This window comes from Colossoma macropomum, unplaced genomic scaffold (genome assembly GCF_904425465.1).
Source record: "Colossoma macropomum unplaced genomic scaffold, Colossoma_macropomum, whole genome shotgun sequence".
Taxonomy (NCBI): Eukaryota; Metazoa; Chordata; class Actinopteri; order Characiformes; family Serrasalmidae; genus Colossoma; species Colossoma macropomum.
In genome coordinates this window covers 15,394,906-15,421,398 of record NW_023494796.1, presented here as the reverse complement: position 1 = coordinate 15,421,398, position 26,493 = coordinate 15,394,906, and the positions used below count along the sequence as shown (strand labels likewise).

The 26,493-nt window shown below is 38.3% G+C and overlaps 1 protein-coding gene across 1 annotated transcript in view; it reads left to right on the top strand.

Moving 5' to 3' along the window:
- The window catches only part of ndst3 (N-deacetylase/N-sulfotransferase (heparan glucosaminyl) 3), a 193,987-nt gene that overhangs the window by 149,909 nt on the left and 17,585 nt on the right, over nt 1-26,493 (top strand). The window contains exons 9-11 of the mRNA XM_036582931.1: nt 21,527-21,709; nt 23,054-23,150; nt 26,148-26,271. Coding sequence (XP_036438824.1) covers nt 21,527-21,709; nt 23,054-23,150; nt 26,148-26,271 — 404 coding nt within the window. The remainder of the gene's footprint in view (nt 1-21,526; nt 21,710-23,053; nt 23,151-26,147; nt 26,272-26,493) is intronic.

Sequence of the window (26,493 nt, the reverse complement as noted above, 5' to 3'; positions counted from 1 at the left end):
TCACGAAGGCTTTGACAATTAGCAGGTGTGTCGCAGCAGTTGAGTTACTGCAGGCCCTCAGGACTGGAGCAGGGTTTAGAGGGTTCATTTGCATCCTTTTGTTTTGAGCACTGCTAACAGAGTGGGATTGGTGGGACCCTAAACAAGATCTGGAAAACAGGGCCCACCAACATAGCCATTACCCTACCAAGTAAAATCTGTCCCGACACAGAAACATCTACAAATAAATGTTCAAAGAAAATTCCAAATTTGACTTCTTTAGTTTAGAACTGGAGCTGTTCTTGCTAGTAAACACCAGAACTCATGTAGTCACCCAATAGCACAAATCCTTTATGAAAAATCCTTTTAAAAATACAGGACCAAAACTTCTCTCTGCCCGCTTAATGAAGACCTGGATGCAGTTTGAGAGAAGTTCTGTAACATGTTTTAGCCGCTTAAATGTAATTAAGATTAGGTGTTGAGTTATGGCAATTGAATGTGTATGTTATGTCATATATGTATGTTTGATGTACTTATGTTTGCTGCCATGTCATGAGGTGGCATGATAGGGCGAAGGGCATATGAAGTAAGATGCAGTTTTGGGGTTGGGGCGATGGAAAATGGGAGCTTGGTGTAGTACACTATTTGGACCACAGTCTTCCTCATAAATTACCTCAGTGGTACCCAAAGCGTGTCGTTACTCCAGCCAGGCTTCTCCGTTTTTGAAGGCATGAAAGAAATGGTCAACATGTATACATTCATATGAAAAGATGAAATCAGTCAAATAACGGGTGTTATATATATAAAAGTTGCTGTTGTCGGAAGAAAACCTTGTATCTCCATTTTTTACGTTTTTCAGTTTTTGCCATAGTTTGAAAATGCCTGTTGTCCTTTACATTGTGTGTAAATTTCATGATGAATGGACTAAAAGAAATGACCCAAAATGACTTGGAAAAAATTCTGGTTCTATTGACTTACATTAAAGTAAAGTAGGTTTATTCCTTCTCCTGTAAAGTTACCATTTTGGAGATATGAGGTTTTCTTCCGACAACAGCAATATATATTAAAGCAAATAAGCTATGAGAGGCCGTGGGTTACTGCGAGTTTATTTTCTTTAAAACTCCCTTCCCTGTGATAAAATTGCAGTAACGCACAGCCTCGAGTGGCCAACATAAAATATCTTGAAATACACAATGTTTTTGATAATTGTTTCAATTATTATTAATAATAATCGAAATAAACAAGTATTTCACCAAGAAATGTAGTTCTATTAGAGTGTGATATCGTTGCTAAGCAACTATTGACCGATGCGAAGAACAACATTCGGTCGCCAATCACTGTAGACTGCAGACATTTCATGATTTTTTACAACTTTTTTCGTATAACAGTGAACATATGTAACGCAGCACTGTTTCATGCAAAAACGTTCAGTTTCTAAGTACTTTTTAGTCACCAAATTACCACCACAAGTCTTCTTCTGCCAGCCTGACGATGCCACTTTTCTCACGCTGGGACTGAATTTCAAACGGCTTCCTGCTCCCTGTATAGTGCACTATGTAGGAATTTAAATATTGACTCGTGCACCCCAACAATGCAAAATATCACTAAATAATGGTCATTTGGGATTCATCCACATTAATGTCAAGTTGAGCATAAACGTCCTCTGCTTTGCATTTGTTTGTTATTTTTACAGATTTTTGGGCACATCACCTTGCCACTTTCGCTGGCGTTACGTGTTCTCTTTAAACAGGCAGGAAGGCTTTTGTGGTTTATTTAAATCATAATCTGTAATTTCAGACAGCGTATTACCTACCAGGTTTTTTTTAGGGATAGAGATAACACAACATGCACAGAATGTTCTTCCGGCCTAATTATTAGCATTTATTAATACTAACTAAATCCAGGTTATGTAATTGTCTGTGGTGTTTAATATTCAGTGTTCAGTATTCTTCCGTGTTCTTGCTTGAGCCGTACTGAGTCTTTTTTGATCTGGGAATAGTTTGAATTGTTAGCATTGAAGATTGATGAGAATGTTCTACAGTCTCCAAACAGATGACTCTGTTATACTGAATGTGTTTCCTAGCTCCAGTCCTGAGGGGACCCTGAAACCCATGAAGGACTCCAAAATTAGCCAGTGTGTTAAAGCAGGTGTTAGGGCAGGGAAAACACTGCAGTTGAGAAACACTGGGTTTGATCTTTTTTTTTCACGCTCGGGTTCAGGAGCTTAATTGTAATTTTGATGTTAAAGAATGTCGGGAAAATTATCACCAGAGTTTGGATGTAACGAAATACAAGTTGAGATATTTATTGAGAATGCAGAAATTAAGTGTCTGTATTCAGTCTGTGTGTTACATTTTCCAAAAGGCAGGTATCAGAATATAGTTCGTTTTTACATTTTTTTAATGAGAATGCTTTTAAATAGTTTAGAACAGTAGGAGAACTAAATAAAAATAAAATGCACAATCTTTAAAAGAAGCACATCAATGCATGTTTATTTACTAATTTAAAACCAAAATCACTGTAACAAACATGCTCGTTAGACAGACTCTAAAAATGAACCCAACAATTTCTTTGCCAACACTGAAGTTCCAGATCTCAGCGTTACTGAGCTCCTCTAAAGCCTGAGTAGACTGATAAACCAATGTGATGAGCCAGTTATTCATCTCAGTGTTACTGAGCTCCTCTAAAGCCTGAGTAGACTGATAAATCAATATGATGATCAGTTATTAATATGTTACTGAGCTCTGCTAAAGCCTGAGTAGACTGATAAATCAATATGATGATCAGTTATTAATGTGTTACTGAGCTCTGCTAAAGCCTGAGTAGACTGATAAATCAATATGATGAGCCAGTTATTCATCCCAGTGTTACTGAGATCTGCTAAAGCCTGGCCAGGTGCCAACATACTTTGGCCATATAGTATGTATTGTAATATTTATAGACCATGCAAAGTTAAATATGGCATCTTTCTGCAAATTCTTGCGAACCACTTATAATCATTTACAGAGTTTAACATATTGAATAAAACATAAAATATAAAATGTCACAATGTGCACAGGAAACATTTTTATGTTAATTTTTTTCCCCAATATATTACATTCAGCAAATAAACAGTAATTGTGCATTAAAATGTGCTGAAGTATGTTCTCAATAGAAAATGTCTTAATTTTCACTTAGAAAATCAACAAAACATCATGTTTTGCATACGATTGTATTCTGCCCTGCTCTGCCCATCACATTGGCACTTCTGCTTGCATTAGATCTTCTCTTTTAGGTAGCATAAGTAAGACTTCACCTTTGCAGTTAATTTTCATTTCATTTTCATTTTCAGGTTTTGACTGGTCGGTTTTCTTTGTTCTTGACTTTCGAGCCTAAGGAAATTCTGTGTAATTCCAACATTAAAAAATTTAGGGATACTCATAACATTGCCAATTTTGCTTGAGTGAGATCTCAGAGGGTAAAATTTTTACGTTACAGTTGTGATCTGTGGGTGCCAACATGTAGATTTTTATCTATTGTCGGGGTTTCTTTGCTTGGTTTGAGGCTTTGTTGGGTTTTTACTTCTTGTGATTGAAGTTCTTCCCGCATTCCTCTGGTGTCGTTGATAGCACTCCATCTCATGCTCAAAACTTAATTATAGCATTTGTTAAAATGAACCAGATCCAGATTATGTCACTGGTTTTGGTATATTCTGTATTCTGAATATTCAGAGCTTCACTCAGCCTTTGTGATCTGGGAACTGTTTATGATGTTAGAATCAAAGAATTGATGTTCTACAGTCTACTAATGACGACTCTGTTGTACGGAATATGTATTTCAGTTTCAGTCCTGAGGGGACCTTGCAGCTCATGAAGGGCTTGATAATTAGCAGGTGTGTTGAAGCAGTTATATTAGAGCAGGGAAAACACGAGACAGTGCAGTGCAGGTGGCCCACAGGACTTGAGTTTAGAAACTGTGGATTTCATGAGATTTCTTGAGTTTAGAAACTCTGAGTTTTCATTTGCATCCCATAGGAACTTCAGGAACTTTTGTGGAATGTTGATGTTGAGGAATTTAGCTAAATCCTCTGCTTTGGAGCTTTTGTTTGATCTTCTCTCTTAATGGGCAGAGGAGAAGACTTCACCTTAACATATTTTTTTTGTTTCGTACCAACTTCACCTGTTCTTCAGCTGTGACTCAAGTTGAAGGTTACTTTGCTCTGCTTTAAGCTGTAGCTCAGCTATAGCCGCTTTTCTCGCATCTCTGGCAGGAGATCCGCAACCACAAAAGTAGAATAGTTTCTCGTAAAATGTCTCTCAACATTCGACTTTTTACAAGGCTTAAGTCAGCTTCTCATTCACCAGCTTCTTGTTTGAATTTTCCTTAAAATGGTGCAATGGTTACATTCTGGCACCTCAGGCACCATTTAAGGTGGAACGGGAAAATTCGAACAAGAAGCTAAAGAAACTGACTTTTTTTTACAGTTTTTTGACAGTGTTTGACAGTTTCTCGCTGCAGATTAAACATATCAGGAAACGAGATGGAGTGCTCATAAATGCAAATAAGTTCATTTGTTTTCAAATTATCAATGTTCATCTTAAATCTCTCTCTTTGCCGTGTATTAGCAGTCTGTGTTATGATCTTCAGGGTTAATTATTATTATTATTAATTATTTTATTTTTACCTAAAAAAAACTAATCCTGCTATGCAGCCGCAACAGGGTAGCAGAGGAGCCGGAGCTAGATCCTGCTGACCCCTGAGCTAGATCCTGAATAGTTCACTGGATATCGCTTTCTAGCAATAATAATCTAAATGTGTTATATTGGAATACTAGGACTCAGGATCTATACTGCAATAGGATCTATACTGCAAAAAAGTGGTTACTTTTGCCATTAAATCCACTCTGTTAAAAAAAAAAAGATTTTCCAGCACTGTTTTGCGTTTATTTTGTTATATGTAAAGAATGAGATCTAACAAAGATGAAAATTTATAGATTTTTATTTACTTTCTCACAAACTACCACTTTGAGCATGAACATAGAAATAGGAATAGTCATGCTTCAGGCATGTTTTATTGTATCTCTGATTAAACAGCACAGTAATAAGCACTTTCCAATCTGAATTGAGCTCCAAATGAGTTTTTGTGCTTGAAAAAAAAAGGTGCATCCAACAATAAAGAAATACTCTTGCTTCTTTTATACAGTGATAGGAAACACGGTAGCTGACATAATGTGCAGATTCTACATGCTGATACATTTTACTCTGACCAACACAAACATGCATGTGACATAACTCCTTTAGCAACAGATAACATTTTCTGCCTTTTCTAGCATTGTAATGCTAATACTAAATTAAATATTATCAGTATTTTTCTATTTGGAACCTACATATGAATGAATTTTTGCCTTGGGAAATTTCTTGCTTTCGGTTTTGTTTGTTTTCATAGACTTTTCTAAAGCAAAATAAGTTCTGGCAATTTGCCATCCCATGGGCCGGGCACTACAGGTCACACTCCACCCACTACAGCATTAACAATTACTCAACGATTGGCTGCCACACTAGGCAGTGAGCCAGTCAATACTCTCCTCCTCCCTCAGGCAGGAAGTCATCAAGGTTGACCATTAGTCGAGTGCAATGAACTCCAGAGTGAGAGAAAGAATCTGTGGTTGTTAATGAGGTCCATGTCTGTGTAAGAATTTCTGATTTGTCTTTCAAATCCAGCTTTTACAGTCACTGGCCACTGTAGGTATATATAGGTTCAATATGCTGCCATGCTGGAGGTGACAGAGTACTCTTGTAGCCACTCTGGAGGTCACAGAGTGCTCCTGTAGCCATTCAGGTGGTCACAGAGTACTCCTGTAGCCACTCTGGTGGTCACAGAGTACTCCTGTAGCCTCCTGTAGTGAGAGAAATAATCATGGTCAGATCAAATAACCATGGCAGTTGTTTAATAATCGTGATTAGGTTATAGATTATTGCTTTAAAATATGTATTGTATTACTATTATTGCTTTGGAATATATATTATTTATTGTGTTATTTATTATGATATCACTGTTTTATTATATAAAACAATGTAATATGCACACACACATTTTCTGAGCCGCTTATTCTTCTGGGTCGTGGGAGGTGCTGGAGCCCATCCCAGTGCTCAATGGGCGGAAAGCAGGAAACACTCTGGACGGGTCGCCAATCCATCACAGGGCAGACACATGCAGGGGCAATTTAGCATCTGTAGTTCACCTGACTGCATGTCTTTGGACTGTGGGAGGAAACCCCTGCAGACACGGAGAGAACCTGCAAACTCCACACAGAGGCCATTCTTGTTGCCCAGCTGGGGAATCGAACCCAGGCCCTTCTTGCTGTGAGGCAACAGCTCTACCCACTGCGCGTTCAGACTTAATGAGAACAATCCGATTCCTAACAAAGCAGAGTTGGGCTGCCTGTGTGAACACAGCTTGTGAGTCTATTAGGGCTGATGCTGACTGTGTGGAAGTGCATTAGGAGTGCTGATGTCTTATTGCTCGTCTTCTAGCATTCATATTAAAAGTTTGAGACAAGGCTTGTCTAACCCTTAGGCTTGGTGTATTATTAATGATAACCCACCTCAACGTGCCTCTCCTTCGCTCTTTCTTTAAATTAATCAGTGTTGACATTTAGTTCTCGGAGATTCTGCACAGGTTATTAATGAGCTACTCTGTTTTGCTCTCCTCCCTCAGCTCCTCTTCTTCTTCTCCTTCCCTTTCCTCTCATCTCCTCTCTTCTCTTTAAACTGACTTTGATTTGTCAAGCACAGATTGATTTTGTGCTCCTTATGACACGCCGCGTGTTGAAGTATTGATGAAATGTCAATAATTCATAAGATATGAGGCAGAATGTTAATGTGGTAATGGGGCATCAGTCTATTGCTGAGATAAACGTTGATGAAACGTTGGCAGCGCAGAGTGTCACTGTTCTACTCTCATTGCCCACTGAGCCTGAAAGGGAAACTCATTTTATTGGTCATTCATTATTGAGGCCTATCGACTACCAAGAGGAAGGTAGGCTTTGTTTTTCTGTATGTGAGAGACAGGGAGAGAGAGAGAGAGAGAGAGAAAGAAACATGTTAATGAGGAGAATACACTGTTTTACAATTTACTTGTTTACACTGTAAAGGGAGAGAGATAAGGATAGAAATAAATAGAAAGAAAGAACGAAAGAAAGAAAGAAAGAAACATGGATAAAGTAAGAATACAAGCATATGCAAAAAATTTGAGCGAAGTACACATCCTCTACAGTGAGCACACTTCTGCACATTTTAATGCACAATTACTTTTTATTTCATTATGTAAGAAAAAAATTAAACATACAGTGTGTTCTGTGCAAAAGTTATGGCACAGAGTTCTGGAACTGGAGTTTTATGGACTGATGAGAACTAGATTAACCTTTACCAAAGTGATAGAAAGGTCAAAGTGTGGAGAAAGAAAAGATCTGTTCATAATCCAAAACATACAAGCTCATCTGTCAAGCATGGTGGAGGCAGTGTCATGGCTTGGGCTTTGCATGGCTGCTTCTGGAACTGGCTCACTAATCTTTAGTGGTGATTTAACTCATGATTGTAGCAGCAGAATGAATTCAGAAGTCTACAGAAACATTCTGTCTGCCAATTTACAGAGAAATACACCTACAGAAATACACATACAGTAAGACAGTGACCTAAAATGCACTGCCAACAGAACAAAGGACTTCATCAAGGCAAAAAGAGTCTTTAACCCAATTAAGCATGCATTTCACCTCCTGAAGTGGACCCCCCCCCCAAACAAAAAAAACAAACAAACAACAACTGAAAGAAGCTGCAGTAAAAGCCTGGAAAAGCATCGCAAAAGAACAATACAACAGTTTGGTGATATCAGTGGGTCATTGACTTGATGCAGTAATGGCAAGCAATGGATATGCAACTAGATATTAAGTGTTATTTACTTTAATACTTTAATTAATCTGTTCCTACACTAAAAAAGGGAGGTGTACCACCAAAATTGCCATATTCAAAGTTGTTTAACAAATCTAGATGTAAATATCAGGAAATAAAAGCTGAAATTATGATCTATCATCTTATATTCATCTGTCCCAAAACTCAAAAGAAAACTCAAAAAAAACAGACTTACCATTTCCATTACTTTCTTACTGCGCACATTGGTAAGAACATATTGTCGCTGTCCAAAGAAAAACAGGTATCTCCAAAATAGTAACTTTACAGGAGAAGACAAAAAGAGGAAAACCCCCAAGTCCAGATTCTCAATTTTTTTGTCAAGAGGCCAGAACCACAAAGTTGAGATCATTTTCTGTGCAGCGGTGAATTGAGATAGAAAGAAAGACAGAAACTCACATGGACAGTGCAATATGATAAAAAGTTAGTCCATCCGAATGATGAAACTGCCATAATTCTGTGTTGAGGAGCAGAAATGAACAGAGACATGAGAATATTCTAAGAGAGAGAATGAATTAGAATGAAGGCAAGGTGAGAGAGAAAGGCGAGCTGTGTTAAGAGGCAATAAAAATTTCCATCAGAAAGAAATGTATGTGGAACTAAGTGGTCCGTAATGGAAATTGGGGGGTGTCTGATGATCAGTGTGTCTCGGGGCGAGACATAAAACAGCGTTAACCTGGAACCAGTGCGGGGAGAAAGAGTGAAAAAGAGAAATAGAATGCTGGAGGACTGAATTTTCCAGCTGGACTCGCACGTTAAATGAACTGTGTGTGTGGGAGTTGGGGGGCGGGGTGTTGGGGGGGTTTGAGTCTTATTAGGCCTGCTTCGCCAACGGGGAGTGAAGGTATGATACATGAGGAGGAGGAGGAGGAGGAAAACAGAGTGGTGGAAGAGTGAATGTTTTAAATTTAGCGTTCAAAAATTTGGAACCACTTGTCATATAAATAATTGCTGGGTGGGTTATTGTGGGTTATTTTAATCAGCAATAATTTATATAATGTAGATTGGCATCAGGTATTTTAGCTGTCTTACATGATATTCAGTATGTTTTATTGAAATACAGTCTCATGCAAACGTTTAGGCACCTCTGGTTTAATGAGGTTTTGTTGATTTTCTAAGTAAATGTAAGTTAACACATCCTCTACATACAACACATTTTAATACACCGTTACTGTTTACCCGCCTGAATTTAACATGTTGGTGTAGAATGTGGCCTGTGTAAAAGTTAGGGCAATTTTCTATTTTATATGTTTCCAATATGTTAAACTCAAGCAAGTAAACACTAATTGAAAGTGTTTTTATTTACACTTAGAAAATTTTCAGTTAGAAACTTAACAAAACTGTAATTCAACCACAGGTGTTTAGTTTATGCATACAGCTGTACCCTTTTATCCTAGGAATTTGACAGTTCAACAAGAATCTCCACTGTAAATTACTGTTGGGACAAAACCTCATATTTCCATTCTTGTCATTTTTTGACCTAGTTTGAAAAGGGCAGTCGCCCTCTCATGTTGTGTCAAAATTTCATGATGAACGAACCAACAGAAATTTTCCAAAATGACATGGAAAATATATATTTCTCCATTTACCTCTATTACCTCTTGTCCTGTAACGTTACCTTTTTGGAGATATAAGGTTTTCTGACAGCAGCTATATATATATATATATATATATATATATACATATATATATATACACATTGTCCATTGTCTCAGAATTTTCTGATGAATGGACTGGTGGAAATTCCATGTTACATTAACTTACATTGGAAGTTGAAAGTCAAGAACATTGCTTTTTGGGGAACTTTTTGCAGGTACAGGTATTTTGTTCCAACAGTGACAGCACAAAATGATCGTCTCTTATTCTAGTTTTGTTTTATGTTCATAATCTTATGAAACATAAGTTGGATCTTCAAATATGGTTTGTTTAAAGATGTGGATATTCCAATAGTAGTTATGAGGCAGAGAGTTGTCTGTCTCAGCTGGCTAGTGTTTCAATACGAGCAGTGTAAATTAACCTCTACGTTTAGATCTGTGGGAAAGAAATCAGTAAATATGGAACCTGTGGGAGACTTTGTTCCAGCATAATAAAAACTCCAATTGCAGAAATATCTTTTGGATAAACAGTGTTTGATTCCTCCACTACAATTCTAGAGTGCCAAGCTGCATTGAAGCTGTTCTGGCAGCTCGTGGTGGTTCCTAAACTCACTAAGACACTTTGTTTTTGTTGTTTTTCATTATCCGTCTGTATGTTATTGAATTTATTGATTACAAACTTTTGACAGCTGATTTCAAACCTAGTATACATGTTAATAAATTGTGCTGCTTTGCAAAAGTCTGATTTGCTGAGTTTGTTTCACGCCATTGCTCCGTTTTACACAGAAGCTAAGGTTTAGCAGAATCTAATTTTTTAACCTTTATTGGAGTGTTTTCATTATTGGAGGCACTCTGAAGCACTTAAGGTCCATAGGAGATGAACACTCTCGCACGCTTCTCATTGTATTGGAGTCTACGGCTGTTAGCTTGATAACGCAGCGAAGCGGCCAGTGCTGAATTAACTCGTATGGAGCTGAATTGAATCTCTGTAGGAGTTAATTGAGCGCTGATGTTGTTATTGTGTATGTTGGACGGCTTAAGATTAATTTGTTTCGGAGCTTAGTGTTCGAGCTTAAGCATGCTTATGCAACCCCCCCAGCCCCACCCCAGCTGGGGAATAGATGTTCTACTGTTAGAAGTGATGCATAGGTCAGTGTGTGTGAGAGCGAGAGAGAGAGAGAGAGAGAGAGACAGAGTATAAAGGTGGATTTATTAGATTCTGTAGCTGTGTGTGTGGGTATGTGTGTGTGTGTGTGTGTGTGTGTGTGTGTGTGTGTGTTCTGGGTGCAAGGCCATGCCATTTACAAGCATGTGTGTGTGTAAGTCTGATGAATGAGAAGCATGAAACAGAGCAACTAGGTCAAAAATTAAACTGAACAACTGGAGAGAGAGAGAGAAAGAAAGAATGAGAGAGTGAAAGATGGAAAGAGAAAAAGAGAGATGATGGAAAGAGAGCTCGCATGATTTTCAAACTCATTTTTAGGTGAAATATTGAAATGTCTGTTGAACGGCACTCTCTGAAGATGATGGTGTTTTATTGTAAAAATGTATTATGTGTAGCCGTTCTACCGCATCACTTTACTATGGACTTTATTCACAGCTCTGTGCCTGGATGATATAAAAAATGAATAGGATAGAATAGAATAAAAAAGAATAGAATAGAATCACGTTTATTGTCACATCACATTAACAGAGGTGCGAAGGTGAGTGAAAAGCTTAGTTGCTAACCCCTGTAGTACTTATATATAAAAATAAATTAAAAGTACATAGATATATACACATTAGACTAAATATACCCATTAGTATACACCAGTATGGCACCATTTCCAGTCTACAGTATTTGTAACAGTAGTGTAGGTTATGAAATAAAAGCTTTGATATGTACAGTTGTACACATTTCCATATATGCATTTAGTGAGTCTGAGTTAGATAAATGAGGTGCAGAGTACACAGGGGGTGGTGTATGTATATGTATCGCTGCTGTCGAAACAAAACCTTGTATCTTGTATACACACACACATACACACACACGCATATATATATATATATATAGGCATTTTGGCATTTTTTCGGCTGTGCTGTGGCCTTTTGGTACAGAGGTAAGGCATTATTAAGTCGTGGCCACGCATTACGATCTTGTTCCCACGCCTTACTAAGTTGTGGCCACGCATTATTCTTTTTGTTTATACAGGATGTCAGTAGTGGGGCTGGTGTGCAACAGAGTAGAACATAATAGAACAGAACAGTGAAAAAGCACAATGGAATAGAATGAAATAGAACACTATAACATAATAGAACAGAACACCAGAGCAAAACAGAACAGAATAGAATTTAGCGGAACAGAACAGAACACAGTGTTCCTTCTTTGCTGCAGTTAAAGCCTCTGCTCTTCTGGGAAGACTGTACACTGGCCATGAGCAAGCGGTCAGTTGGTCTGCAGTAGGTTAACAGATGGCGATGTACAGCCTTCATCTTCTCCTCCAAGCGTGTTGAAGCACTTCACAATACAACTGGTAGTTGAAAGATGAGGCGGCAGGCTTCAGAAGTGCTGAAGGAGCTGCACGTGTGTGTGTGTGTGTGTGTGTGTGTGTGTGTGTGTGTTCTCTCTGTTTCTCTGAATGAGTGAGCGTGTGTCGCTCTCATTTTCCTGAGCTGAGTTAAAACTCGTGCTTTAATCTTGCTTGTAGTGACAGTGAGAGGTGAAGTATCAAAGCCGTAATGGAGCTCTCTGATCTCCCTCTCTCTGAGTGTGTGTGTGTGTGTGTGTGTGTGTGTGTGTGTGTACCACTGTTCAGAAGTTTGGAATCACTTGCAGTATTACCATTTTGGTTATTTTATATGCAGTAACACAGTATGTACACATTTTATTCAATATTTTAAAAGTTGTGTGAACAGGGAGTTTTTGAATGGTAAATAATATTCTGTAATTCACTTCTATCCACATGATTTTTTTGTCTGTTATCTGTCCTTTGATCTCCACTTTTGAAATATAATGCATTCTGGACATGAATTTTATTATACCTTAATTCTTGGTGTAGATACAGCTTTCTCAGTCATTTAGAATCATCTTATCATTTCTGGACACCAAACATTTCTTCCTTGTTTTACAGGCTCTGGTGTCCTGCTTATTTGGAATCTTGTTGTACAGGATGAGCATATTAGAGTTATTATATACATTTTATACATTTTCTATTTATTATTTATATTTCAAACACCATGTTTGAACAGCGATTCCAAACTTTTCAATAGTGATTCTAAATTTATGAATAGCAATTACAAATTTTTAAACAGAGATTACAAATTTTTGATTACAAATTTTTGAACAGTGATTCCATTTTTTTGAAAAAGGAATTCAACCTTTGGACTGTTAGCTTATATGTGAACTTTTATGTAGGTGTGTGTGTAGTTGTGTGTGTGTGTGTGTGTGTGTGTGTGTGTGTGTGTGTAGTTGTGTGTGTGTGTGTGTGTATGCATTGTGACATCATGATATTGCAATGAAAAACTCATTGTATCCTACTGCTTTTTAGGTTATTTTAAACCTAAATAGGTTTTAAAGACAAAATATCAGATCAGGATAATTTCTGTCTGATGCTCAAGATTTCACATTAGTATCAGTATCAGGATCAACATCAGAAAAGCGCTGGTGGTTTTGTACCATCTCTACTTTAGATGTGTGGGTACATCTATTCTGTGTGTGTGTGTTTATGTACTGGTTAAATTTTCATGTTTTTACAGGGAAGTGATTTATAATTCTGTCAGGTCCTGAACCTTCTTCCAGGAAGAACATCTGTTTGGAACCCTTTACAACTGTGTGTGTGTGTGTGTGTGTGTGTGTGTATGTGTGTGTGTGTGTAATAGGTGGCCAAATTTAGCTGCTAAACCAAAGTCTCTCTAGTGTACTGCAGACACACAGAATAGATGCATCTGGACCTGAGATTCTCTCTCTCCCTCTCTCTTTATCTCTCTCTGTCTCTCTCTCTCGCCCCACAGTGTTCTGCCAGGTAAAATGAATTGTGTATATGTGTGTGTGTGTGTGTGTGTTTGTACACATGTATAAGCTCATTTGTTACTCGTGTCTATAATTATATGACTCCGGGCTCTGTGTGAGTGTGTGTGTGTGTGTATGTGTGTTATTGATTGCTGTGAGCTAAGTATAAATCATATCTTGATCAACCTCTTTATGGTGAAGATAAAAAAATTCCCATTGGTCAGGAGAATGCTGCGGTGTTTTAGGTATAATGACTACATGCTGCAGTTTACAGCAGATTGTCTTTTGTACTTGGCATCTTTTTAATAACAGTATCACTGTGGGTGTAAGAGCATAGTGTCTTGTGCAGTGGTGTCAGCATGTGCCTGCATCTACATTTACTGCTTTATGGGGACCCATATTAGTGGGAAGTATGCAAATGTATCACATCGTGGGGACCTTATGGGACTTAGAGTGATAATATGTTCATTTTTTGTTGTTATATTGCTATTATAAGCTATAAAAGCTTTATTAACTGCTGCCAAGGATAAGGATAAGGTTATTTTAAGTATAGCTACAGCAGCATTAAGCTATAGTAATACAGAGGTCAATGGAAAGAACCAGCAAAGACAGGAATACAAACTGGTATATGCAATTTATTTATTTTGATGGAACCACTGTCCCTAGATTGATTAAAACATAAAAAGGTGTGACAGTGTGGGAACATTTGGCTGGTTCCCATAAGGATTTGTTTTCACCAAAAAAAAACAGCTTTTATAGGTTTCATTGTAGTTGCTAATGTTTATGTTCGGGTTGGTTTAGATGTAGCTACACCATCATTTACGTATAGTAACATAGAAATCAATAAAAAGACCTTATAAAGACAGCAGTACAAACTTGACAGTGCAGATTTGTGCATTTAGCACTTTATGGAAACAAGATGTCCCCAGATTGATAAAAAGTGTGAAAATATATGTGTCACATTTTGAGCACTGTTGACATATGGGAACAAATATACGTTTACCAAATTATCAGCTTTTTTATAAAATGTAACCATAAAAGCTGTTTTTTTAGTTCCTGGGGTTAAGCTAGTTGTAGCTGAGCAGCTTTTTGCACAGAATACAGAAGAAAATGGAAAGACCCCACAAAGACAGGAATGGATGCCCATTTATTTAGTTTTTTGTAAAAACCAAATGTTCCCAGGTTGATGGAAAACATAAAAATGACAGGGGTCTAGTTGGCTGGTTGCCATAAGCAAAACCAAAATGAGTTTTTGATTTGCAAAAACTTGCAGCAATTTTGAGGAAACAGGCCAGAAGGGTTGCTTTAGATGTAGCTACAGCATCAGTTACATATAGTAACATAGAAGTCAATGGAAAGACCTCATAAAGCAATACAAACTTGTGTGTGCAAATGTGTGTTAATTGCTCTTTGTGGGAACTAGAAGTCCCCAGATTGATGGAAAATATAAAAATGTGTGACAGTGTGGGGACATTTGACCATTTCGTATATGCGTTTTTTTTTTTTTTTCGTTTACAGAATCATCAGTTTTTATTAGAAAAAGGCTAATAGATTTCTTTTTGGTTCTTGTTGTTAAGGTTAAGGTTGATAGTGTAAGGTTGAGGTTGAGAGCTATTTCTGAACACTGGGGGCCCTAAAGGTGGCTGCCATCAATCCCAAATGTGTTATTTTATGTGAAAGTATAAAAAGAAATTAATATTTCATTAATTACAGTCAGGAGAAAAATATTGTAAATTACACCACAGTAAAACAACAACTATATACAACATAAATAGAATCTACTAAATTGTTAAATAAATAAAATGAATATGTAGTTAATAAGTTATGGTAAGAACAAATAAAAATATGTATGCAAAAACTACATCTTCATAAGATATTTTTGATTAAAAAATAACAACTACACACTTGCAGCGCCCCTTGGGGCTCATGTTATTATACCACTTATATCAAGAACCAGCCCTGGGTGTAGCTACAGCAGCATTTAGCTACAGTAATACAGACATCGGTGGAAAGTCAGGAATACAAACTTGTGGGTATTTGTTGGAAAAGAAGAAGCATTTCCAGCTATTTCCTTCCCCGGAGGCCACTGTATCTGTATTTGAGCTTGCGGTTTTTTGTTGTGTGTGTGTGTGTGTGTGTGTGTGTGTGTGTGTGTGTGTGTGTGTGTGTAGCTTGTGTGTGCATGTTTCTATAGCCTGTAGGTGTAAAGCGAGAGTGTGAATGCGCTAAACTTGTTTCATTATCCGCCCCACTCACGGTCGCCTAGCGACCCATCCGTCAATCAAGTCTCAACACCATCACTGTGCCAACCTTCAGAAAACAAGTAGAGAGCTTAAACTTGCAGTTTCACACCAATCACTCAGGACTGAAGCCATCGGTGCGTAAATAACGGCTTTTAGTCAATGTTTGATGTAAAATCTGTCATCTGGCAGCCATATATACTCCATACCTTCATCATACGCATACACTTTACTGGGCTGTGAGCAAATGGATCATTTCCTGCTTTGCGTGATAAAATCTAGATCTGTAAACTACTACGAATAAAGATGACACAAAATAGTGCCTATTTCTGTCATGTAACCTACTCTGCTCCATTAATAACATGACTTTACAGTGCTGCTGTTGCACATATTTGATATGTAAAAAATGTGATCTAATAAAGATGAACATTTGTAGATTTTTATTAAGTTTTTGTCACAAACTACATTTAAAACAAGAAAGCATGAATAGGAATGCACACCTCCTTATTTCTACACTCATTGTCCATTTTATCAGCTCCACTTACTATATAGGAGCACTTTGTAGTTCTACAATTACAGACTGTAGTCCATCTGTTTCTCTGCATACTTTGTTAGACCCCTTTTACCCTGTTCTTCAGTGGTCAGGATCCTCATGGAGAGCAGGTATTATTTGGGTGGTGGATCATTCTCAGCACTGCAATAACACTGATGTGGTGGTGGTGTGTTAGTGTGTGTTGTGCTGGTACGTGTGGATCAGACACAGCAGTGCTGCTGGAGTTTTTAAACACCTCAGTGTCACTGCTGGACTGAGAATAGTCCACCAACCAAAAATGTCCAGCCAACAGTGTCCTGTGACCACTGATGAAGGACTAGAGGGTGACCAGCGTTAATTGTGCAGCAGCAGATGAGCTACTGTCTCTGACTTTACATCTACAAGGTGGACCAACAGGGTAGTAGTGTCTAATAGAGTGGACAGTGAGTGGACACAGTGTTTTCTTGAAAAAAACGCAAGTCTCCAGAAAAGAAAGGAAACCATAAAGAAGGCAAAAGGTGGACACACTAAATGCTGAAAAAAATATAGTTATTGCATTTTTTTTTAATTTTCTGTTAAATACATGTTTTCTGTTTTTTTTCCTGACACTGAAAAATGGGTAACTTGCACTTAATGGATGTTTTGACTGGAAATTAAACATATGAAGGGTGGTCTCTAACTTTTGCACAGTGCTGTAAAAAATATAAATAATGTTCATACATGTAAATAAGGATTTCTTAAAGGTGCATTTTTCACAGAACTTTTTCTTAAAGGTACATTTTGAAACCAAAGGTGGTTTAAACTCCTGAAAAATTTGAGTGCTGTTTGAGTCACAAAAAGGGGATAAAATATGTGGGCTTTGGCATTCTTCCCAAACTAGATCTTTTGTCTTTTGTTAGTTGTTCCTTCAGTTTTTCAGGGTTTGCAAAGAAAAATGTATCTAAACAGCTTTCAGTTTAATATTTTATCACAAAGACAACATTTGTATGGGCTGTGCCATAAAAGGGATGCGAGTTGTTTAAAGAAGTTAAAGCTGCTGAAAACTTCTGAGCATGTTTGTGTTGGGTTGTGAATGAGCAAGTGCTGTATTTGCCAGTGGGTTTTTGTGGTGAACAGTCTTATCATAGGGGAAATGGCTCCCTGCATTGACTGGTGTGCCTGTATTAAACTAGGCCACTTATTCCCATTCCCCCTCTCCACATTCACAACCTACTAAACCAGTCAAGCATGGAGACCCAGTAAAACTCCTCCTCTCTTCTCTTTGCATGAAGGGCTTAGGTGTTTCTCAACCCATGCCTTCATAGATTCTGTTAATGTGGTCTTCTGACCTGAGTGCAATTACAGTACAACAGTTAAAGCAGTCCTTACCCTAAATATAGCTAGTTTCAGACACTGTATGACACACTGTTGTGTATAGAAGTGAGTGATGTTCTGATCCCATCCAGGCATATTTTAATAGGTAGGCTAAAATAAGCCAGATCCATTTCTGATTGTTTTCTCCCCAGTTTGGTCATATTCAATTCCACCGACTAGTTAGGACTCCACCAATCACATGATTTTACCAGCACATAATAGTTCTCTGTCTGCTCCTCCTTCTGCCGTGCTGTGGCTGTTGTGATTATGTACAATCTCTGCTCAAGGAAGAGACTGTAATCAGGTGATCAAAGCATGATAGCGAGGTGTGAAAGCAGAGCTACTCAGTGTGTCTTTAGAAATCTCTGGAGAAACTGGTTAAAATGATGAACATGAGGATTGTGATGGTATTTCAAAGTGTCCACGATAATATATCGTGTGTGTAATATCATGGTGAACTGAATTACTGAGTACCGACTCATATCTAGTTACTATGCATTTGCATTTCCCTACAATGAGGCTTTGCCCTGTGTGCATGTTTACCATTAAGTAATACAGCACTAATACAGCTGCCATGATGAGCCTTGCAAGCTGTCCTCTTTTTGTGATATTTCCATGCAACATCATTTCACGTGGGTTAGCTTAACAACAGCACAAACAGTAAGTCAAACTCTTGCGTTCTCTGTTTTAGGGATCTAACAAGTTTATTCTTGTGAGGCAATTTGGCAAGTAGTTTCTTCATTTCTTTACATTCTTGCTATTGAGAAACCACTGTGGTAAAGCTTTTCCTCTCTTCTCTCTTCTCCTCTAATTCATCTCGAGAGCAAAGTTTAGCATCTCTACCATTATTGACCTGACTCTGTTAATGTCAGCGCAGGCGCTAGGATAGCAGCCCCTTGCTAATTGTATCGATCGCGATCATAAAAGCCTTGTGAACGTCTCCCCGCGGGCCGCGTCGAAATTATAGTGCAGTCGGGCACCGAGTGAACACATCCTTTTGGTTTTACGTCATCTCACGCTGTGCCAAGGCGAGGGTGGTGATTGAACGTTCCCTTGAGGGAGAAAGTGCTGGCCAGAAGTTGGCAATAAGACAGTCTGAGTAAATTAACGAACGCTTACTGGGCATATATGGATTGAACGCATGAAAACACCCTTATGGAACATATGTGGGTTGCTAGGAGACTTTTTTACCCCCAAACTCAATCACAGCTTTCTGAAATAAACCAACAGCAGCGGCTCAAATCTCAATGGGCAGTAAGTGATGTGTATGTTTCTAGGGGAAATGACTATGTACGAATACAAAGGCCAATCACCGGGGTGTTAAACAGAGTCTGCGGGGTGTTATTCAAACTAGCATGACTCCTGCTGCTAGCTTCGACTTGCTAATAGCTTTATTCAGATAGCAAGGGCTGCATTCTGTCGCCATTTACTGACCATCAGGCTTGGTGTTGCAGTGTTCCTCATCACACACTCATGGCTCCCCGGGTGAAAACGTTAAGGAAAAAACGTTAAGCAAACAAATGTTGTAAACTAGCAGAAAAATGTGAGTTGAATCAGTTACCAGCCCTAGTCCTGGAGATCTATGGTACAGTGCAAATGTCAGAGACCACCCTTTGTTTATTTCATTTTTAGTCATTAAGTTGTTCAGTTTTCAGGAGATATTTCTGTGGAGATTAGATATACGATAATCCACTTGGACCAAGTTAATGGAAAATAAGTGTAAAGCACAAGTTTCCAGAAGATATAGAGAAAATGAGACTCCTAATCAACGTGCAAGACCTGGTAGACCACCAAAACCGTCCTCATCAGATAAAGCTTCTTTGAGAGGGAGGAAAAAATCAAGTTCCACTCTAGCTATCTGACCACCCCAGAGCCCAGACTTCCACATCACTGAATGTGTTTGATTACTTGGATCATGTGAAGCAGAAAATGCAACTGACTTCTAAGACTGAACTTGAGGTGTGGAAAAATGACCCTACGATTTATTTGAAAAGCTACAAGTCTCCCGAAAAGAATGGAAGCTGGTGGTGAAAGGTTTTGAGATTATATTCAGTTGCTGATGCTTCTGTCCAGTTTTCTGTTACGTATCTTTTGTGCCTCAAATATGAATAACTTGAAGGCCATTTTGGCTGGAAATTATGTAAAGGATGGTCTCTGACTTTTGCATATTACTATATTCAGTAAAACTTAATTTGGAGTCCTTTGTAGATGATTAGTAAACTCTTAACAGATTATCAGTTACACAAAAACAACATATTAGTGAAGCAGTGTTTCATCTAAAAAGGACCACTCAAAAAAAAGTGTCACCCTATACCTTCCTGTTAAGTCTGATTCCACACCTGCACCAAATAATGAACTTCTTGAGAAGTGCTTGACTGGCTGGGTCAGATAAATTAGTGGTAGGTAAAGGGGGGCAGCATGTTAGATGCAAGTTGGAACCAGAGTGGTAAATCTCCAGGAGGTTCGGTGACCATTCATTTGGTTCATACAACCACAGAACATAATCCCAACCATTTATAACTGACACCTGCACTTTACTGAGACTCACTCTTAATGTAGTCTAAACTCAATACAGTCACTGTATTACTGCCATCTATAGGCCAAACCAGAACACTGCTGCACTATTACACAGATGTTTGCCTTTGCTGGTTATTTGCTCTTGCTCACATTCACAAACACATTGTAAACATAAACCCCTGAACTCTAAAGAACCCATATGTGCCTCTACACTTTCATCCCCTCTAATAGCTGTGTTTAGGGTTTTTTCGTGCAGTTATTTCATTTGATTCATTCATATTTTATTTTCAGTGTATCTTCTTGCGTAAAGCACTTTTGTGATTGAGACTTACTTGTTGGTTACTTGTTTTTATAACATAAAGAATTTCATAATAGTTTCTACTTGATTTACAGCAGTTACTGAATGATGAGTTTTAAAAGGAAAGGAGATTCTGCCGTTTTTTTTTCTTTCTACATTTTTATATGCTTTAATGTTTGAGATTAAACAAAGTCATTCCGAGTGGTTTAATGTGAAATGCTTACTTGCAGAAAAACGTATCGACTTTGTTTACAGTGTTGGTGATAGGATTTAGAGATTGCGACGTCTATAACACAAATACAGCCTTTTTATTAACTATCTAAAAACCGCCAGTGAATGTACATGCGTCTTCTTGAGTATGAGTATTGAGTAGAGTAAGTTTCTCTAGAACAGCACAAACCACTCTGGAAAGCTGTGTTAACCATTTCATTTTGCAGAGAATCAGTGGAATTTCACTTTAAGCTTAATAATTAAATTATGTCAGTAGTTTAAAGAGGGATTCCACTAGTTTCTCAAAATTTCTGCATAATTCAATGTTTAAGATATAAACAAAGTCATTCAGAGGGGTTTCATGTGAAATGCTCGGTTCGAGAGAAACTTACAGAGTCAGAAATGTTCACAGTGGTGGTGATGAATTATAAAAGCCTCTAAAAGCTCCATCACAGAAAGTTATTACATGAAATGTTAATCCATCAATTTTTTTAATCCATCAGTGGCACAGGGGTGCATGAGAAGCAAAACAGTCAGTGAAGAAAAGTTATTTTTCAGACTCACCACTATTCTACCATTAGTAGAATAGTAGACATTGTGGCTACTGGTTGCTATTACCACCAGTGTAAAGAAATCTGAGTCAGTAAGTTTCTCTACAATGAAGCATTTCACATCAAACCACTCTGAATGACTCTGTTTACATCTCAACGATTGAATTATACAGATATTTTGGTGGAATGGTGGAATTTCCCTTTAAGAGCTGAGTAAGTGATATGTATGTAATTTGTTGAGATATGTTTTAAGAAGCTGCTGTTTGTCTGATTGCCTATGAAATGTGTAATTAAATGTCTCTTTATGTTCTGTCCTGTAGATCAGTATCTTCATGACTCATCTGTCTAACTATGGAAATGACCGTTTGGGTCTGTACACGTTCGTCAACCTCGCCAACTTCTTGAAATGCTGGACCAACCTGAGACTGCACACACTGCCTCCTCTGCAGCTCGCACATTACTACTTCACACTCTTTCCCGAGCAGAGGAACCCACTCTGGCAGGTCAGTGTGTGTGTTTATGGAAAGAGAGAGAATGAGAACGAGAGAAATGTACACTATATGACCAAAAGTATGTGGACACCTGACCACCTACATGTGCTTGCTGGACATCCCATCCATGGGCATTACTATGGAGACCTTTACGACTATAACAGCCTCTACTCTTCAAGGAAGGCTTTCCAGAAGGTTTTGGAGTCTGTCTGTGGGAATTTGTGCTCCTTCAGTCAGAAGAGCACTTGTGAGGTCAGGCACTGATGTTGTATGAAACAGCATAGCGATCTTAGGCTTCTGTACCACAGCTCTGCCATGGAAACCCATTTCTTGAAGCTCCTCACGTGCAGTTATTGTGCTGATGTTGCTTCCACAGGCAGTTTGGAAGATAGGTGATTTTTACATGCCACGCGCTTCAGCACTCGGCAGCTCTGTAACTTTTTGGTTGGTCTGCCACTTTGTGGCTAAACTGTTGTTGCTCCTAGATGCTTCCATTTCACAATAATAGCACTTACAGTTGACTAGCGCAGACCTAGCAAGGCAAAAAATTTCACAAACTGACTTTTGGCAAAGGTGGCATCCTGTGACAGTGCCACATTTAAAGTCATTGAGCTCTTTGGTACGACCCATTCTACTGCCAGTGTTTGTCTATGGAGACTATATGGCTGTGTACTTGATATGTGCCTGTTAGCAAAACACCTAAACTCAACAGTTAGGAGGGGTGTCTACTTTTGGCCATATATAGTGTATATGCGTGTATGAAAAAGCAAGAGACAGAGAGAGAAAGGTATATGTCCACGTACATCTGCTGTGACATGGTTGTGTCAGTGTTTTATAGCAGGGTTCAAGTACAATGTTACTGATTAGTCTTAGGTTTAGTTACTCTTATTTTGTTGCTGTGTTACTAAAGCTTATGTAATGTTCAACCTTCATTTTAAAACTTCATTTAATATACTATGTCATATCAAAGCCATACATTTGATTTGCATTATCCTGTGTGAACTTTTCATAATAAGTCAACTAAAAGAAATGATCCTCAAAACTTGGAATAAACACACACATATTTCCTTCTGCTAAACATGCTTTTGTTACAGAAATACAAGGTTTTGTTAGGACAGAACTAATTTATGTATTTCTTATACCTTTTTTATTCCTGTTCATTTTCCTTTCCAATATAAAGCGAAAAGACCTAAATGTGGTTAAGCCAGTAATAGTAGACTTTTTTCTGTTTTTGTATGCTTATATGTATAGAGATCATTGACTATAGAGACAGTACATGGTGACTGATCATCTATTTCTTACAGTCTGCATCACACACATGCTGACGGAAATGATGATTTGTGTGTATTTGTGCAGAACCCATGTGATGACAAGAGACACAAGGATATCTGGTCTAAAGAGAAGACGTGTGACAGACTCCCAAAGTTTATGGTGGTTGGACCTCAGAAAACTGGTAATTACACCATTTTAATGAAGTGAATGCACAGTTTTAAATTCAAGTCAGCTCAGCTTAAAATTATAAAGTGACTACACAGCTTTTTTTTTGAGTTTACTCAACTTGCCAGCCAATGCATGGTATTGCACATAGTGATCTTAGGCTTGTGTGCAACTGTTTGGCCATGGAACCCCATTTCATGAAGCTCCCGACACACAGTCCCTCTGACCGTGTTGCTTCCAGAGGCCATTTGGTGAGTGTGGTGAGTGATGCAACAAAAAATATTATTACATGTAACACACTCAGTATTCAGCACTCAGTAGCCTGGCTGTGAGTTTTTGTGGTCTCCTACTTAGAGGCTGAGCTGTTGTTGCTCTTAGATGCTTCCATTTCACAGTGACTGCACTCACTAGTTGACCAAGGCAGATCTAACTAGGCCAAAAATTCACAAACTAACTTTTGGCATCCTATGACAGTGCCACATTTAAAGTCACTGATCTCTTCAGTATGACCCATCGTGCTGTGTTTGTCATTCTGTTCTATCCTACAATGTTTGTCTATAGAGATTGCTGGTGCTTGATTTTTTACACCTGTTATCAATGGCTGTGGCTGAAACACCTGAACTCAGTAACTAAGAGGGCTGTCGAAGGACTTTTGGCCATATAATGAATGTCTTAGGTAAAAGTTTAAGGCTATCGTAAAACAGTTTCTCAGGTAATGTATTTGTAACCATTTCATGTAATAACTTTCTGAAGTGTAGCTTTTATTAAAATTATTCTATTAAACTCTTCAGATGTCTGGTTCCTATAACCACCACTGTAAACAGTTCTGAGTCAGTAAGTTTCTGTAGAATGGAGGATTCCACATCAAACCAATCTGAAAGACTTTGTTTACATCGTAATAATCGAATTAACCAGGAATACTAAAGTGAAATTACCTACTTTGGGTTTAATGCTGTTTGAGGCACTCTTAAACTTAAAACTACTGGCGTTTTTGAATTTTGGATAACATAAAACTATATCGGCACCTACTGGTGATTTTCAGCTGTGTGCACATTCTTTACTGTCTTTAGATGGGTGAAATTTGTAAAACATTTTCTCCTGCAAGAACTCAAGGCCTGTGTGTGTGTATGTGTGCGTGGGTGGGTGGGTGTGTTCGTGCACTCAGTTGTTCCCCTTGATCCCCAATCACATCTCACCTTGTATAGCTGGCACTGATGAAAGTGCAACCAGAGGCATTAGGCGCACTGAAGAAGAACAATACAGACACATAGCCTAGAGGAAGAGAGAGAGAGAGAGAGAAGGAGGAAAAGAAAAGAGAACATGAGAGAGAGAGAGAGAGTATGTGTTGGCTATGTTGTCTAACTAAAGCAGTCTGATTGGTGTCAGGACTCTCTGTCTTGTTAGACACTTTCTGCTTTCTTTCAGCACAAACTTACCAAACACTCACACACACACACACACATTCACATCTCTGTCTCACCCACACACATCCATACCAACTTTCGCAAGAAGCCAAACACCACAGATCAATGGAAGCAAGCATCGATGTATGCGGTTTAAAAAGATTTTACAGTTAAAAGGGATTTCCACTGTATTTCCTTCTGCATTTCTCCATAATTCAGTGGTTGAGATGTAAACAAAGTCATCCAGAGCGGTTTAATGTGAAATGACTCAGTGGGCTCAGTGTAGAGAAACTGGTGAACTGGGTGTAGAGAGGTGGTGGTAATAGGAACCAGAAGTTGCAATGATGACAACACAAATATAGCCAATTACCATCTGAAATGACCAGAGAACCTACACATGTCTTCTGAGATGTTGATGATGGTAAAATAGTGGGAAATCTGAAAAAATGCAAGTTCTCTGGGGACTGTTTTGCCTTACAACACCCTGCATGTACCTCTCCACCCTGCATGTATTTAAAAAAACAGTGTATACATAACCACTTTATGTTATAATTGAATGTGAGTTGGCTTTTAGAGGCATTGACTCTTTAAGGCCAAAGCAAAAACTGGATTTTTTTGCCATTTAATCTGCTCTTCTTCATTAATCACAGCATTTGTCAACACTGCTGTTGCCTTTATTTGATGTACAGAGCACAAACTAACAGAGCTGAAAATCCATAGATTTCTTTTTAGTCTTACAAGGCCTAAAGTGATGTTTTCTCACAAAATGGGTCCCATCCAAAACCTGGTTGGTTGATTCCTCAGTCATTTCGTAATAAGGCTGAATTAATGTATTAGGCCTTCTCTTCAGCTCCTGAAGTCCTAACCAATGGGAGAGCTTACTTGGCTGTATCGACGTAGATACCATGGAGAAAAAACATTCCTATTTGGCCAGTTTACACTTGATTCGTCAAGAATTTAACCCATTTGTTTCCATCTAGAACTTAGCAATGAAACGAGTAGTACTGTAATACTTCCAGAGTTTAAATACAGGCATGATTCTGTGGAATAAAATTAAAAATAAAATACAAAACAGACATATTTCTTCTCTAGAAGTCTACAAGGCCCTGAGAGTTTCCCTCTCACATATCAATCAGTAAAGTTCTGTTTAACTAAAACTACTGGAGTCCACTTTGAAATTGCACTGTCCAGCTGATATTATCAGTAAATTTAGTGTCAGTATTGGTGGTAGAAATCTGTTAGGCCCTCATTAAGAATCAGTTAGTTGCATGCTATTGCTGCAGACACACATTACATATATGTTATCCCTTATAAAATGTAAAGTTCATATTTATTTTTAGAAAGTAAAGTGTTGCTTGCAAACTTTTGATCTGTGGTGTACATGCTGTACACACACATCCCACTCCCTCACAAACACAGCTGAAAAATCCATGCTGTAAATAGAGTATTGATCACAGCACATCACCTCACCTGCTCCTATCAGCCTGCTCCATGTGCTGTACTTAAACTGCAGGAACTGTACGCATTACATTATCATTATCCACACGAGGCCTCATCAGTCTTTCTCTCCTGTCTTTCTGTCTCTTTTCCTTGCTCCCTCTCTTTCTCAGGCACCACAGCACTCTACCTCTTCCTCCTCATGCATCCCTCCATCTCCAGCAGCTTCCCCAGCTCCAAAACTTTTGAGGAGGTGCAGTTCTTCAACACCAACAACTACCACAAAGGCATCGACTGGTAAAGACCCTGTGTGATTATATATTTATTGTTAGCCCACATCTCAGTCAGAAACTCATAACTATGTCAGACCAACAGAAATCGTACATTATTGCTTAGGATAAAACCTTGTTACATGAAAGGGCCCATATCTTACTATATCTTATTATCTTTTTCCTTGAGGTCCACTCATATGTGTGGTTTTATGTATCAAAAACAGTCCTAACTTCCCAACTTCTCTCT